We start from the raw sequence: 16,159 nt of genomic DNA, 5'->3' as shown, positions 1-16,159 counted from the left end.
GAAGTATTTGCAGCTGCAGGAGGTTATGAGATACAGGGACACAAACTTGTCGTCCGACCCCTTTCTGACCTACTGGGTAGAGTAAACTGGGGAGAAAATCCACTCTGAGGGAGAACAATATTTTAAAGAAAGTTGGAGCAAGGAACTGTCATTCAAAATTATCCAGACTTTGAATTTTATTTTCATCTAGTGATACTTAGCCTTCCATCTCTTCAAAATAAGGTTGACTAACCTTCTGTGATGCAGTTAAATGTCCTTGAAATTGTGTGCACGTAAGCAGAAGGAAACAGACTAAGTAAACACACTGCCAAATATTCATAGTAGCTCTTATGGTGCTGTGTTTTGGGCTTGTGACCAAAACAGTATTGATAACAGAGGGATGTTGCACTTATTGCTGAGCAGTGCTTACACAGAGCTGAGGCCTTTTCTGCTCCTCATGCCATTCTACCAGCAAAGTAGGCTGGAGGTGCACAAGAAGCTGGGAGGGGACAGAGCTAGGACAGCTGGCCCCAACTGACCCAAGGGATATTCTATAAAATATGGTATCATGCACAGCATAAAAAAGCTGGGGAAAGGAGAAAAGAGGGATGTTTGAAGTGATGGCGTTTGTCTTCCCAGGTCATTGTTAACTGTGATGGAGCCCTGCTGTCCTGGAGATAGCTGAACACCTGCCTGTCCATGGGAAGCAGTGAAGAATTCCTTGTTCTACTTTGCTTTACTTATTAGTTTGTCCCATGAGTTTCCTCATTTTTACTCTTCTGATTCTCTTCTCCATCCTAGTGGAAGGAAGTGAGCATGCATCTGTGTGGGGTTGAGCTGACAGCCAGGGTTAACCTACAGCAAATTTCTGAGTGGCAGTAATACCACATAATTTACCACACCAAGCACTTAAAAGCATGAATGGTAAAAGCATCAGAATTCATACTCAAGACTACTCAGGAATCTCTCTTTTTCATTAGATAAGGGCAAAGGAATGACACTAACCAATACTAAGAAAACTTTTGCAAGGCAATACTTCCTTGTCTGAGAGAAATGAGGATATGGCAGTAGGCACAGTATAAGCTGAGAAGAAACAGGACATGTGATTCTGTGTTTTAGCTGAGTAGAAAAAGAAGGTTGCCACCTCCTGTATATATGAGTCTGGAAGAATGTGTAGGGTCAGGAAATGTGAAGACTTTTATAATAGGCAACAACTGAAGGTGCAAGGTTATGGCCTGACAAATGGCAAATGGCTATTTTCCACAGTGACTGGGAAAAGTGCAAGAGGGAAAGCTTGTGGAAGAGATGAAGAAATTTGCTTCAACCATGAGGAGCTCACTGAGATGGTGACTGAACATTGCCAAGGAGACATCTGTTTGTGTTTTCAGTTTGGATGCAAGTGGATAGGTCTTGATCAGAATTGGATTTGTGAATTTCAGCACAGACAGAGCAGTTGAATTGGTACCTTGGAATCAGTAGGTCAGTTAGGCAGTAGGTAGGTTAAGGAAGAGATGGAGATACGTTTGAGGAGAAATCAGTGGAGACCTTGGCATGAGCAACACCAGTGGAATTGCAGCAGGTGGCCCAGCACCAAGCTGGAAATGAACTTCATGCAGGAAAAGTAAACAGCACTCTCAGCATGCTTACAGATAAAAGGGAGAAGGAGGGCGAGATGGTAGTTGCGAAGGCAAGAGGGTTCAGTGTGTGTTTTCAGAATGGAGAGATTAAACACTTGTTTTGAGAGATGGGAGAAACAAAGGCAAATAACAGTGTAAAGAGAGGAGCGGAAAAAGAGGTAAGCAAGCACCAGGGGATGGAATAACTTGTTCCGCTTAATGCTTGTATCCGTTTTACAGATCAAAACTGCACTAATTTGGGAAGCAGTTTATATAATCCATAAAAATGCATTTTATTAGCTTTTTTTTTTGCTTTGAATCACTGACTTCTAAAGAATGAGAACAGCCATAAATGCTATTGTCTCCACAGGCAGCAATTTGGAAACAGAAGATGCATGGTTACATGATAAGTGTATTTTCTTCATAAAAAATATTTGAAAATCAGGTTTAAAATAAGAAGAAAATAACTTTAAAATATTCTGCACTTCAGAAAATAATAAAATGTCTTCTTATTTTCCTCTGGTAGGCCACGCAATGCAGATTACTTTATGCAGGAAGCTAAACGGAAGAAGCATAAAGCAGATGCAATGGTGAGAACATTTTCTTTCCAGTTATTTTGCTCCAAATTATTTTCGTAAAGCTGTTTCTTCATCAGTGCAGTATTGCTGGGGTAATTATAAAATCTATTATAAGGATGGCTAGGCTTGTTAAATTAAGAAATGTTTATACAATCAAATGTTCATAGCCCAATAAACTATGACTTAACAAATAATGACTTTCTGAGATAAAGGCCTGGATAAATAAAACTTCCCTTGCTTTAATTAGTAACTGTAGCAATGGAGGCTGCGTATGGGAAGCTCATACCTGTTTCCGCAGTTTAACTAGCTGGCTAGGTGCTATAATTGTATCCCGAAATTTGGTCTGGTGACTGAGGTATTTTTACTTCTTTCAGAGAGCTTTGGCACTTCAGTGTCAAAAGAATCCTGGCTACATAGCAGACATTTCCCAACATAATCAGAAGCACACAGGGAATCTGTATAACCCTAGAGGAACACCTTGCACACAAAGGACTGTTGCAATAGATTCTTGGCCCTGGCTTTGACCTGTCTAAAATTGTAGCTGGTAGGAAAAAGGGGAATCTGAGATTATATGGAGCACTAAAGAGATGCTTCTCTTTTGAAACAAATGGAGAGGGACTTTTTACGAGAGCATGTGATAGGATAAGGGGGAATGGCTTTAAAGTGAAAGAGGAGAGATTTAGATCAGATATTAGGAAGAAATTCTTCACTATGAGGGTGGTGAGACCCTGGCACAGTTTGCTCAAAGAAATTGTGGCTGCCCCATCCCTGGCAGTGTTCAAGGCCAGGTTGGACAGGGCTTTGAGCAACCTGCTCTAGTGGAAGTTGTCCCTGCGCATGGCAGGGGGGTTGGAACTACATGATCTTCAAGGTCCCTTCCAACCCAAACCCTTCTGTGATTCTGTGATTCTATGACAAAGGGATGCAACAAAGTACACAGTGCTCCAGGAGAGCTCCCTTTGCCATCTCTCAGGTTTCTCCCAGGCTACATTTGTCCAGGGCTACAAGTAAGTTAGCAAAGCCGTAAAAACATTCAGCCTCTGGGATGGCAGATGCAATATATGGAGTGGGACCCTGCATTAATATGACTATCATCTTCCAGGTGGTGGTAGATTTGCTGTCAGACAGCCACTTTGTTGTCACAGCAGCAGGAAAGAAGCAGCTCAGAACCTCTGCTTCTTCACCTCTTTTCCTCAGATGTGCAGAATGTAAAAAGGCCAAGGCAGCAGAAGCAGGCCTTTAATTTAGGACACTAAGTTCTACACTCTACCTGAGTTTATTAGCACGAATTTCCATGGTTTATTCAGTTCCATACTACTCTAAAATGAGTCAAATCAGAAAATATTGTGGAGAAGTACAAATGGTGCATTTTAGTGTGTTGCTTTAAACAGAATGGAAAGGATCACTTAATATGCAAAGGAAATTCTTAGCCTGAAGAGAAATGTTTTTATGGTAGACTCCCAGAAACAGGAGGTGCAAGCATTATTCTCTACTCTGCCACAAGTTTCCTGCATGAAAGTCTCTTAGGCACAGTTTAAATAGTCTCCCTTCAGTATTAGGTGATTGAAACACCCTTCACACTCAGCTTCTCTACACAGTGGACCAGCACTTTACTTACAATGAGAATCTCCCTTTGCAGGTACTTCCTTTCCCTCCTTGACTCTGTAGGGATCCTAGAGGAAAAGCCGTATTGTCAATGTGCCTCCGGGCACTTCGAATCACTTTGCTGTGTCTGATACTTCCTACTTTGGCACTGCAGTACCTAACATAGGCACTTAGAGTGCACAGGCTGAAAATTACTCTAAGCCTCTCTGCTCCTTAGTCCCCCGTCTGTGAAATTGGGATAATAGCACTTCCACCTGCACAAGAGCGTCAGGGAGAGAAATATAATAAAAAGTTTGTGAAGTTCTCCGGTATGATCGCAATGGGAGTCATATAAGAACCTAAAATAGAATGAAGCCAGTGTGCCATTCTGAAGTTGCTATTTAAAATCTTTATCCCTTGGAAAAGAATAAGGTCCATTAACCTTTCACTGTGTGCATCAGATTTCAACCAAATGCATCCAGTCCATTAATGGGCTTTATGTACCGCAGGAGTTCTGACAGAAGGAAAAAGAAGGCAGGACAGAGAGGTATTAGTATGATTCATCTCTATCCACATAAAAAATGAAATTCTGATAGCAGATTAAGTGGTATGTAAGTGTACATATACGAACATTGTGTGCACATTTACATACACACCATCATTGAGGACTTATATGCATGTACATCCATAAAAGTACACAAATACACACAAACAGAGTTAAAGAAGTAATGAAAATAAAGAAATGGAGCAGGATGGCATAAATACAGAAGGAGGAAAATAAACAAATGGGGCAGGACGACATAAATAAAGAAGGAGGATGGCATAAGAAGCTGCAGGTGCAAAGCAGTCCCTGAAAGAGGAGGAGGATTTAGAAAGCAAAATCCTGAGAGTGTGGTCAAGCAGGGCTGACAATGGCAGGGATAAAAAAGACATGAGAACAGAGATAAGCCTTTGAGTAAGAGTTAGTAGTATTTAAGTATTTAATTCTCATTCTCTTAGTTCAAGATAATCACCTTTCTTTGTTGACTGATGATGAAAAACTACATTTTCAAAGATGTGTGAAATGCTTTTTAATGAAAGCTGAAACAAAAAGCCTGATGATGGAATTTTCAGCACTGGAAAAGCCTTGACAAACATCTGTCAGGAATGTCTTAGGCAGAGTTGATCCTTTGTTAGGCACAAGAGTGTGGGCATAATAACATCTTGTAGCCTTTTCCAGTTCTACTTTCTGTATCTTATGATTTTCACTGATGCATCATGTGTGATGGATTTTAAGTTTCTCATAGCAAAATTTGTGAATCTGAAGATATACCAACTTGTGTCAAGTTTACAATTCATGTTGTGAAAATGCCATAATGTAACCATATCTTGATGATTACACTATTTCTCTGTGTCCTTGTTTTTTCCCTCTAGGTGGAAAAGTTTGGAAAGGCACTGAATTATGCAGAAGCAGCACTATCATTTATTGAGTGTGGAAATGCAATGGAACAAGGCCCAATGGAATCTAAATCCCCTTATACAATGTATTCAGAAACAGTTGAACTCATCAGGTAGGAAGGGAGTAGGTTACTCTGTTTGTGCAAACATGCTCATCTACATTATCACATACTTCCTTAGATACAGGAAGAGGTGAGAAGTGAGATCCTCCCAAGTGGGATGTAATGTGTATGTATTATTTGTGATTGATATTAAATCAGGAAAGCATGTATAGTGAAAACCAAAACAAAACCAAACACTCAAATGAACACAAAAGCTTTTCATATTACTTAGGTTGCAAATTATTTCAAAAGCTTCATGATACAAGTTTTGCTACTCAAAAGGGAAAAATAATAATATATAATACCAAAACATTCTCATGGAATGGTAGTTTGCAAAATGTTGCAAACATGTTTAAGACTGCAGTTGAAAGATTACCTGAACAGTGATAGGAAATTGGACGCTCAAGGTTCATTTGGTACATATGCTCCTGCTGAAGCCAGTGGAGTCCCAAAAGCTGTCCAGCTCACACTAAAGCTACCCCTACACTTAGTCACTGTCACGACTCTTCAAACACAACAGTAGAACTGAGTCCCACCCACAGTTCCTATGAAGCAAATTTGTCTCCTAAGTCTATTTCTCCATTATAGCTGATACTAAATAGAACATTATTGACAGTGTCAGTAGAGAAAACAAAGGTCAAAATCATCCCAGCAGCTGAGTGACCCTCTCCACAAGATAACAAACCCAGCCACAGTAGTCGAGAAGGCTGCACTGTCAGGCCAGCTTTCTGACTGGAAGGTTATTAAACAAAATCAATTTTTTTTTTCAGTAAGAGAATAGCACACCCCATCTCTGCAATTCTTTCCTTCTTTCTATTTTCAAAAGGCAGAAAGCTCTTTCTTTCTCTGCCCCTTCTTTTCTCGTGATAGTAAATATATGGTCCTAACTCTGGAAACTAATTTTGTTTGCAGATCCATAGCTTCAATAATGTGTGTAGCTGTGGTTGTGTTGTAGTGTGATTTGCTGTTGATGTCACTTGCTGCAGCTCAGAAAAATAAGTGCTTTGCTAGGTATTCCTGTTGAAACAAGATGTTCATACCAACTCTTTGCAAAGATATTGAAAGTAAAGATAAGAAAAAACACAAGCAGCTAATTGTGGGGGACAGGTATTTTTCTGGAAGTGAGCCCAGAAGTGCTGTGTGTTGTCCTAACCTTGTCCATTGTTCAGGTATTCAGCTGGAAGCTGAGATTTCCAGAAACTAATTTGTGATTGCATAGCACATACGCTATTGGAACAGCAGTACTACCTCTGTGGATGTTTAATATTTATAGAATTTGAATGTAATGTCATATAAGCAAAAATAGCTCTGAGCCACATGTTCCCCTCTGCTGCTCTCTGCTTGGAGGAGCAAATCTGGTAGACACACACAGAACTGGCAGGGTGAGGGCAGCACCAGCTTCAAGGCAGGCTGTCTGCATTCAAACGCTGTGAAAACCTTTCTGCATGAACTCAGTGTAACTGGGTCTCCACAGCAGCAGAGGTTTTTTTGGTAGGACAGCATCACCTCACCAGCTAGGCTCCACTCTGCACTGATGGATGTTCAAGGGAGTTACTGCTTTTAAAGAGCAGAGGGAGGCACTGCTAATGGCAAAATATCTCTGCAACATGAGCAGAAAAAGCACATGCATATCTGGTAACTTGAGCAAATATGTACAAGGGAGCAGATTAAATGACAGTGGGCAGCTTAGCTCTCTGATCAGTAGTATAAAGCTGTCTCAGTTAACTCACATTGCCTTTTTTCCTTTTGTTTAAGGTATGCAGTAAGACTAAAAACCCACTCAGGCCCCAACGCCACACCAGAAGACAAACAGCTGGCAGCATTATGGTTAGTAAATCAAGATTTCCTCAAAAGGCTTCTTTTCTGCAGTGAGCCAGTTCTTGAATATCTCTGATTTTCATGCTGGACACAGCCAGATAGGATTATGTTGTCTATTGAAATTAAAAGAATACTTTCTGCTCTGGGAAGGTCCAGCCTGTATCAAGTCTGTATGCTGTCTCTGTAAATAAGCAATTCATACTTATTGACTGTGACAGGTCAGCTATGGTATGTCAGCATAATTAATTTTTAAATGCCTGATGGTTTGTTGTTTTTATGAGTGATGCATTTTTGTACCAATAGCTCGGTCATTTCTTGTGTGACTGACATTTTAGGCTCAATAATCATAAATTATGTTTATATTATATGAAGGGAGATACAGTGATGGTGTTAATTAAGCCTTTTGGCTTACCCTCTAAATAGAGATTTCTAGATATATAAGCACACACCTTAGATGCTATAGGATGGTTGCTGATTGCTAGCAAAATACTAAAATGTTATTAAAATCAAATTTTAATTTAATATCTATGTGGTTAATACATAAAATACCTATTACATGGTTACTGATTCTCAGTAAGTGGACATTAACAATCAGCAAGTGTGTTTTTAACATCTATTAACCATCTGTTAAAAATCCAAATCAAGTACATCTTTAGCCTCCATAAATAAGGGCTCCTAATTGATCGTTTGTATTTGAAAGAATAAAATATTCAGAGATGCATTTATTTTTTAAATGCCCTTTCTTTGTCACTGGTTTGCTGTGCTGTTGGGAGGAGCACAGAATGTGCTAATGGCAATTGCTTTAAAGACACTTAGGTGGGAAAATTACTAAAGAATGGTAAAAAATAATATAAAGCCGTGTTACAAAAGGTTGCTGAGAGCTGCCGGAGCGCCTCGGTACGTGCAGAGCCACATCCAAATTCACGGAGCCGCTGCATCTGTTTCAGCAGAAAGGTCAGCGAGGGAGAAAGCAGACGGTGCCTTCGCTGGGCGATGAATAGCAGTCTTAACTCACCGTCTGCCAGGCAGCAGATGAGCTGACACCATTTGCATATGTGCTGTACCTGTGAAGGTGACAGAGTGAGAGTTACGGTGGTGGCTGCGAGGCCACCGCATCCACTGGCAGCTCTCAGGCTGCCAGACTGCGCCGCTTCTCCTAGGGAGAGACTGCCCTCCAGCGGCCAAAGGCAGAAATTCACCTTCTGCCGTCAGGGCAGGAGGCTGAGAAAAACCCTGCCTGGGATTTTTTCCAAGAGCAATTTTGCTAATTCGATGGGTTTGCTGAGGTTTGGGCAGCTCCTGGGCACGGGAAGGTGGATTTTTCTCTGAGCTTCCAAACTCAAGGCACCTTCTGGTGCGTCAGGTTAACTCCGAAACTAAATACAACTTTCAAAATAAATCCTCCGCTGCCAAAGGAAAACCAAAATATGTCAGATATTTGCTGCGAAAGAAAGCTGTGTTACTGTGGGACAATCCCACACTCGTCGATCAAAAAGCTTGCTGGGAAGAGGTGGTGGTGATTCTTGATTCAGAAAATAGACCAGTATACCTAAAGCCAATAGCGAAGAAAAGTGTTTGTGTGTCCTGAATGCTGATTATCAGTTATAGTGATGTATAATTATAGTTAATAGCTATTACTCTCATTTAATTACATAGCATTAAAGGTGTGTGGCACTCTGCAGACTAACGAGGTGCACAGGGGCAAGATAGCTCCAGTACAGCACGTTGAGTTTTTCAGCCCACTGCTGCTTTCCTCTGGGGAACAAATCCAGCAGGTGGCCTAGGAATAGCTTCCAGGCTCCAACACAGTCTCCATTCTGGTTTCCCACAGAGGAGCTTGGCCAGTGAAATCTGGGCAGGTCCAAGGTTTCGCTGTTTCCCGGCTATCTCCAGCTGCTGGAAGAGACTGGGGGGTGTACACAAAATACACCCATTATAACTCTAGTTCATTTTACAAGCTCCAGGCTATTGTAATAAACTCCCAGGAGAAGATACCCAAAAAGGCTGCCTCTGCACTTACAAAAAAGAATTTTTTTAAAATGCATATGTTGGGTTCCAGGCCTGTAATGACCTTTTCACAGGAGAGGCCTTTGGTTAAGTGTGCAGACTTAAAAGTCAAGGCCTGGGAACCCAAGCCTGCAAACCCTTCTGAGAACAGTTTGTTTAGTACCTTACTGGTAGCCTTTGTCAATGTGACCTGTCCTGGCTGTAATACCTAGCCTTGCTCCTGAATCCATGGCAAAGTGTGAAGTACTGTAAACAAATGGTGATAAAATTCATAAACAAAGAGCTGTCAGCATTCCACTTCATGTTAGCTTGAGACTTTAAGATAATTAATTGGGGTTTCTGTTCAGGGGGCATGCTTTACCTTCTGCTCTTCCTTTTGTTTTAGTTACCGCTGCCTGGCCCTTCTGTACTGGAGGATGTTTCGACTCAAGAAAGACCATGCAGTCAAGTATTCGAAAGCGCTTATTGAGTATTTCAAGGTATATTCTTTATGGCATGTTTTTAAATCAGTGTGCCATTATAGGAAATATGGCATCTTACTTCAACAGTGTGCTGGGCTTAGTTCTTCCCCTGTGAAGTCAATGGAGTTTTACCATAGACTCCCACGGCAATGCCTGATGTCTATTCAGTTCTGTTGTCTTCACAAGGGCCCCTCTTTGCAAAATACACACTGTGTCCCTTCCTGAGGATGAGCATCATTGTACTAACAAACAAGTATTTTCAGATTATTCTTGGTTGACTACCTAGTGCCATCCAGCTCCGTTATGATTAGGTTTACAGATTTGCCTCCAAGAATCCCCTCCGGTATTACACTTCCCACTAGACCTGTGAGTTGAAGACTTTGATCTGGATCAGTCCTCAGCTGCAGGGCTTCCACTTAGCAGAACTGATAAGTAGGAGAGTGCAGTGGGACATGTTCTTACTCGTGGAACTGGCAAATGGCCCACACTGACTTCAGTGGGAGTTGTACAAAAGCATCAGAGGGCAGCCAAACCACCTGCCATGTACTTGACATGACACTGCTGGCTCCCCCTTCCTGCTTTTGCTTTGCCTGCTACTGCTTCTGTTTTCTACTCTGCCAAGTCCAAATCCTGGTTATTTTCAGTAAGACAAGAAGTCACTTAAAATATTTTAACACATTGTATTTGGCAGGCAACTTTTCCCTGGAAAGTATCTCAAGAACAAAACTTTTCAGGTAGAGTTCACCTACCAGTTAGTCCATCCAGCACTCCATCTACAAACACAAAATTAGCCTTTATCTTTCTAAATAATAAAAAAAATAGTAATATGAACATGCAAGTGCTTTCAGGCAACCTGTTATGGAGGACCTTCTGAGCAGCCATTTGTCTTTGAACAAAGGGATCATCTCTTGGGGTTTTATTACAGAGAGAGGTACCTTGAAATGAAAAGCATCCATCCTTTGAGATTTTGTTAATAAAAAAAATTCAAATACAAGCACAAATGCTCATGACCAGATTCTGAACACATGAAGACAGTGAAGAAAATTGACAGATCTATTATTGTGAAACTGAAATTGAAGTCACTGTAATTGCTTCCAAAAATTTAGCAATATATAATTCAACAAGTTATGTTTCTCTAACAATGACTTGATTTCAGGGGAAAGAAATATGTGCCTATTACAGTACTTTATTCTCCTTTACCAGTTCAGAGAATACCTGCGTTAAGAACAGGATGGTCAGGCTCTCAACCATGTAAAATGTCTCATACTAGCAGGCAGAAACTGTTTCACAGCAAACACAAAATGGACTTACACTTTGCTATAGCCAAGATGAGCTTGTTTTTTTGCAGAGCTCCTGCTGATATAATGATAGTGCAGTTTCACATTAGAAAGTATTCTCACCTTTGAAAGTAAAAATGGGAAAAAAAAATCCATTTGCTATAATTTTCAGTGGAAAACAAGCCAATTCTCCACTCATTTCATATTTGGTATCTAAAAGCTTTCTAAACCAAGTGATATGAAATGCTGACTGCATTAACAACTTCCACATGTATTATCAATCAAAGAAAGATTTTAAGCCTTGTCACACACATTTGCAGGGAAAATTATACACAGTTTTCTTTTAGAACAGAAAAAAAAATTATTTAAATCTCCTTTTAAGTGTTTTATTTCCATTATAAAAAAAAAAAAAAATAGATAATGCAGTGGAGAATTAAAAAGAAGCCACAGATGTTCTGGGTCCAGACATATTAGAGAGCATAAAGAAACCAAGAGACAGCAGTAAGCAAAGTGGGGTAAGAGATGGTACCTTACAACATTACACTCTTTAGAATCCTTACCCCAGCCTTCTGGTGCAGAACTGAGAGGAAGCTGGAGCAATGTACCTAAAACATGAGAAAAGAGGTGTGGTAAGTTGTACAGTAAGGCAGAGGCTGGTTTATATTTACAGCTGAAGTATCCTTGACTCCACTTTGATTTTTGTACTTTTGTGCCTCCAACTCTGCAAATAAATAACATATACTTGGTTTCCATTACACTAGAAAGACAAAGGCCAGTAGTTATTCTGTTAGAGGAGCAAATGCTGAGGATTCCCAGGTTGGTTTTATTTAGGATGGTAAATGAGAACTTTTCTTTTTCACACCTTAACCCTTCCTGCCAAGAAAATAGAAAAGAAAAAGGAAAACCCATTGAAGGAAGAACCCCTGTGGGACACTTTAAAGGTTATTTTTCATACCACTTACCTGGGATGGAGAAGGCCCAGTGTCAAAATGCAGGGAGAATGCCAGGGTACACACAGCACTGATGTGATCCCTGCTAAAATGCAGCCAATGCCAGTGTGCACATGAACAGTGTAGGAACACAAGCAGCAGTTCAGAGGACACATCAAAACTGAGAAAACAAACTTTTAGAAGAGGTGCTAAGGAGTTGTGTTGAGCTTACTGCAAAACAGGTTAAGAGAGGGTGTGATCATTGTGTATAGGGAAATACAGCTGATAATACCAGGCAACGTGCAGTTTTGCTGTCATTGGATCAACAAAATCCAAAAGCTAGCACTGAAGGTAAGAAAATTCAATCCTAAAACCCTGAAACAGAATCTGTTTTTCTAGCTGTGAGGCCTACTAAACATTAGAGCAGGACACAGGAGGACAAGAAAGATAAATAGTGTCTTAAGATTTCTATATGACTAGCTATCCTTTTCAAAAAGAATAAAATAGAATAAATTCTAAATGTCATTTAGCTTCTCTTAAAAGTTCCATGATTGGTGGGAAAGGGAAATTGCAGACTGAGTGTCCTGAGGGATTACTCCTGGCCTTGAAATCTCTGAAGCTCTGAAGCCCCTGGTATATCGCTTTTTCCTTACTAAGCCATGGATGGGACACAAGAGTTTTTGTAGTGCTGTTAATCCTTGTAGCTCCTGCAGCTTGCAACGCCTGCAGTCTTGCATTTAAACAAATATCAAAACAGTTCTCAAGGTACAGAACTTCACTTGCTCTCCAGTCAAGAAGAGAAATACCAGTCAAGAAGGAAAGGAAGCACACAATTATCTGCATGTATGGTTTCAGGGGAGAGTGTGAGGAGGTCACTTTCCTCTGCAGAATCAAAGACTGGCCATTCCTGAATATGAGGCTATGGATGGGATGGACTAGAAAAGTTTTGTTTCTTAGACTTCTGTTTTCTATATCCTTCTTTCTCAGAGGCCCAGGATTAAATCGGTCACTGCATTTGGGAGAAGAGAAGAGTTTTCCCACAGGTCAAATGGGCAGGAACCAGCCAGAAAATTCCCACCAGCTCCTGCACACTAACTACTAAAATAATTTTAGTTATTCAGTTCCCATTATTGCAGACATCTGAATTTCTGCTCTGTAAATGTAGTGCTTGTACAAGGTAGTCTCTCCCCAAGCAATGACATTCTTTAGTCTAAGCACACTGTACCAGTGAGAGTCTTAATGACTGCAGGTACACAAGAGATTGCACTAAATCTAATGTCCCCTATGGGGGGCTTGTTGTCTTCAGCTAGAAAAAATAGCAGTGTACAAAGGCAGTCTCTTTGACACTGTGAATGCTGCTGTATTCAGACAAAGAGGAACAGCTCCAAGAGGAGCAATCGTGAGAAAGATTCTTGAGCCTGATGGTTAAAACACCCACCTGAGCTGAAGAAGTCTCAGATTCACATCCCTGCAGTCAGCCAGGCAGTCCTGCACAGTCTTGCAGGTCCTAGGGGAATGACATTTGTTTTTGAGAACAGGAGAGTAGGAGGAAATCCTTCTGGCTTTCTCTATCCCAAGAAATTCCAGCCTAAACCTCACAAAAAGTCCTAGCAGCACTTTCTTCTGAACTCCCAGGATTTCTGTGAAAAGCCCCTGTTTTAACTAACATGTTTTCTTAATCAGTCCCCATGCCAGGGTGTTTAATAGACTGTGATCTGAGTCTGTGCTGCAGCACTGCTTCATCATAACAGCAAACCAGGCTGAGTTGGTTTATTGCATCATGAGACTTAAATACTTGTACTTGCACAATTTTTTCTTTCATTTCTTTACTTTTATACTGTTTAATGTAATTCATTTCATAGTCTTATATAAATTACCTGCCTTCTGAATTACTTTTTCCTTTACAGAATTCATCAAAAGCTGCCCAGAACCCATCTCCTTGGGGTGCCAGTGGAAAGTAAGTCGCACAGAAACATACATCAGCTTGGCAGTCAGAAATAATATTTTGTTACCTACAGTATGTTCTGATATTCTCATGGTTTTAATCCCAACACCTTTTAAGTAACTGTATTAATGTCTGTTTCCAGGAGCACAGGAACACCATCACCCATGTCCCCTAGCCCTTCTCCAGTCAGCTCTGTAGGATCCCAGGGGAGCACAGGAGCCCCTTCCCCATCTCCTATCATCAGCATACCACAGCGCATTCATCAGATGGCTGCCAACCATGTCAGCATCACCAACAGCATCCTGCACAGCTATGACTACTGGGAGATGGCTGACAACCTGGCCAAGGAAAACAGAGGTGAGCGAGTTAAGGCTATGGACTATTCTAGAAGACTGTCACATGATTTTGATCAGGAAAGTAATTATTTTGATAGGAATCCTGTCTGCAAAGTAAGACTGCAGAGGTGACTTTTTTCTTCAGTCTGCTCATGTTTGGTCAAAACAGCCCAAAAAGGCAATTTTGATAGCTGTCTCGCTATCTCACTAGGGTTTTTTTTATTTGGCTGGCCAGGACTGGTGACAGACAGGTCACAGCCATAGCTGTGGGTAGCATTCACTGCCCTCTGTGCCATTCTGGAGAGAGAGGTTTGTGGCAGGCAAGGCAGTTTCCTTCCTCCCAGAGTTGTGGAGCTGGATGGGATGTGTTTAGCCATACAAAAAGTAGGAACACACTTCCCTTCTGCAGGAGGAGTGAACAGCCCCTAACCCTCCCCCCGTCCAAGCAGACACAGATGGGAACGAGGCACCTCATTCCCTCTTAACAGCAAACTTCTCTCAGTTGAACTGGTTTCCATGAGCAAATGCCTCAGCATCTGATTTGATGGCAAAGTATTGCTTGGTTTTCAGGCTAAATTATGTATTTAAGTCAGGGGCGTCACCAGGATTCAAATCCAAATGAAGACACCTAAATGTAGGTGTGTTTATATGAGTTGGAGCAGGCAGGCTAATCTCTCATTGCAGTTGATGCAGCTTTGTTCAATACAGTCAGCAGAGTTCAGAGGGCTGCCCAATTCACCCTGAAAGAGAGACTGGAATACAATTCAGTTTTTAACCATAGCTGCCAAATGCCATTATTTGAGGTATCCTTACCTACACTCCCACTGCTGAAGTCTCCTGTGTAAGATTTGTCTGTCCAGGTTGTATCAACTGCCTGAGAGCATCTCAAAGGGCATAATACATGCCTCTAAGTAGGCAACTGAAATAAGCCCCTAGTGGCTAGTTGGCCAATTTATTCTTTAGGCTAGGCTGACCATGTTGCACAGGCCTCTATTACTCTGCTGTCGTAGCTTAAATATCTAGCATATGTATAGACAGACTTTTGTGTGTAGACTTTTTGATTTAGTTGTCCTTAATCTACAAATAAATCTTGCCCAGCATCTGTTTGCTTTATCAAGACTCAGTGGAAATTAATGAAAAGCAAAGCCGAAGAGCTCACTGCTAGGCTCTTTAAAAAGAAAATTGTTGTGCATCAGCCTGTAACATCATGAACCACAGGGCTTTAAAATTAATCTTGCCAGCACTAAACTTTCATTCCTATGAAATGTTCAGCTTGGCTCAATTTGCAAGAGAATAAAATCTATTAAAGGGTGACAAGTAGCAAATGCAGTTTCACTCTTCTGATGCTGAATCTTTTTTTCCCCCTGTAGATTTTTTTAACGACTTGGATGCATTGATGGGACCTATCACCTTGCACAGCAGTATGGAGCATTTAGTTCAGTACACTCAACAAGGACTTCACTGGGTGCGGAATAGTGCTCACTTGTCATAATGACTGTGTGTCATTCACATGGACAGTATACCTTTCATGGATAATTCAGTTATTCTGGACACTGTGCTACAGAAATAGTCAACCACAGCATTGATCCAAACAAAGGTGACTCTTTCTTCAATACTGAGTAAAATTTTTCTGAGTGTAGACATGTATGTGTGCATACGTACAATATACAATGATGTCTCTTCAGAATGAATTGTTCTGTATTGCTCTCCAAACATTTTCATACACTAGAAATACTAGAAAGAACTGATCTTAATGCACAAAGCATACCCTTTCTATTCTTGTATTGAAAAACTCAGAAACCAAAATCTCATGAGTTGATTAAACCAAGTGCAATAAGCACAGATCCCTATTCAGGAAAGCTCTCAATAGATTCCTAACTTTAAGCTTGCACTGAAATCCCGTTGACTTCAGCAGAGCTTAAGCACATAAACAAGGGCTTTCCTGAACTGGAATGAGTGAGGGCAAATCACAGACATAGAGAAATTATACTGCGAGCGCGGACACGTCACAGCAGCTTCAATATTAATGTGTCATTTCCCTGTTACTTCTCCACTAGGGCACACAGTGGAGTTGTGTAGCTTGCATTAAGTT

The 16,159-nt window shown here is 40.9% G+C and overlaps 1 protein-coding gene across 1 annotated transcript in view; it reads left to right on the top strand.

Moving 5' to 3' along the window:
- The window catches only part of AFF3 (ALF transcription elongation factor 3), a gene marked incomplete at both ends in the record, with an annotated part of 320,155 nt that extends 304,596 nt beyond the window's left edge, over positions 1 to 15,559 (top strand). Inside the window, 7 exons of the mRNA XM_080612415.1 lie at positions 2,122 to 2,185; positions 5,171 to 5,307; positions 7,051 to 7,122; positions 9,506 to 9,599; positions 13,695 to 13,744; positions 13,875 to 14,089; positions 15,438 to 15,559. Of these exons, the coding sequence (XP_080468541.1) occupies positions 2,122 to 2,185; positions 5,171 to 5,307; positions 7,051 to 7,122; positions 9,506 to 9,599; positions 13,695 to 13,744; positions 13,875 to 14,089; positions 15,438 to 15,559 (754 nt within the window). The remainder of the gene's footprint in view (positions 1 to 2,121; positions 2,186 to 5,170; positions 5,308 to 7,050; positions 7,123 to 9,505; positions 9,600 to 13,694; positions 13,745 to 13,874; positions 14,090 to 15,437) is intronic.
- Between the last annotated feature and the right edge of the window lie 600 nt (positions 15,560 to 16,159).

The sequence above is a fragment of the Psittacula echo genome (genome assembly GCF_963264785.1).
Source record: "Psittacula echo genome assembly, chromosome: 3".
NCBI lineage: Eukaryota > Metazoa > Chordata > Aves > Psittaciformes > Psittacidae > Psittacula > Psittacula echo.
Note: the sequence above shows the minus strand (reverse complement) of the source record. Positions and strands in the feature narration are given on the sequence as shown.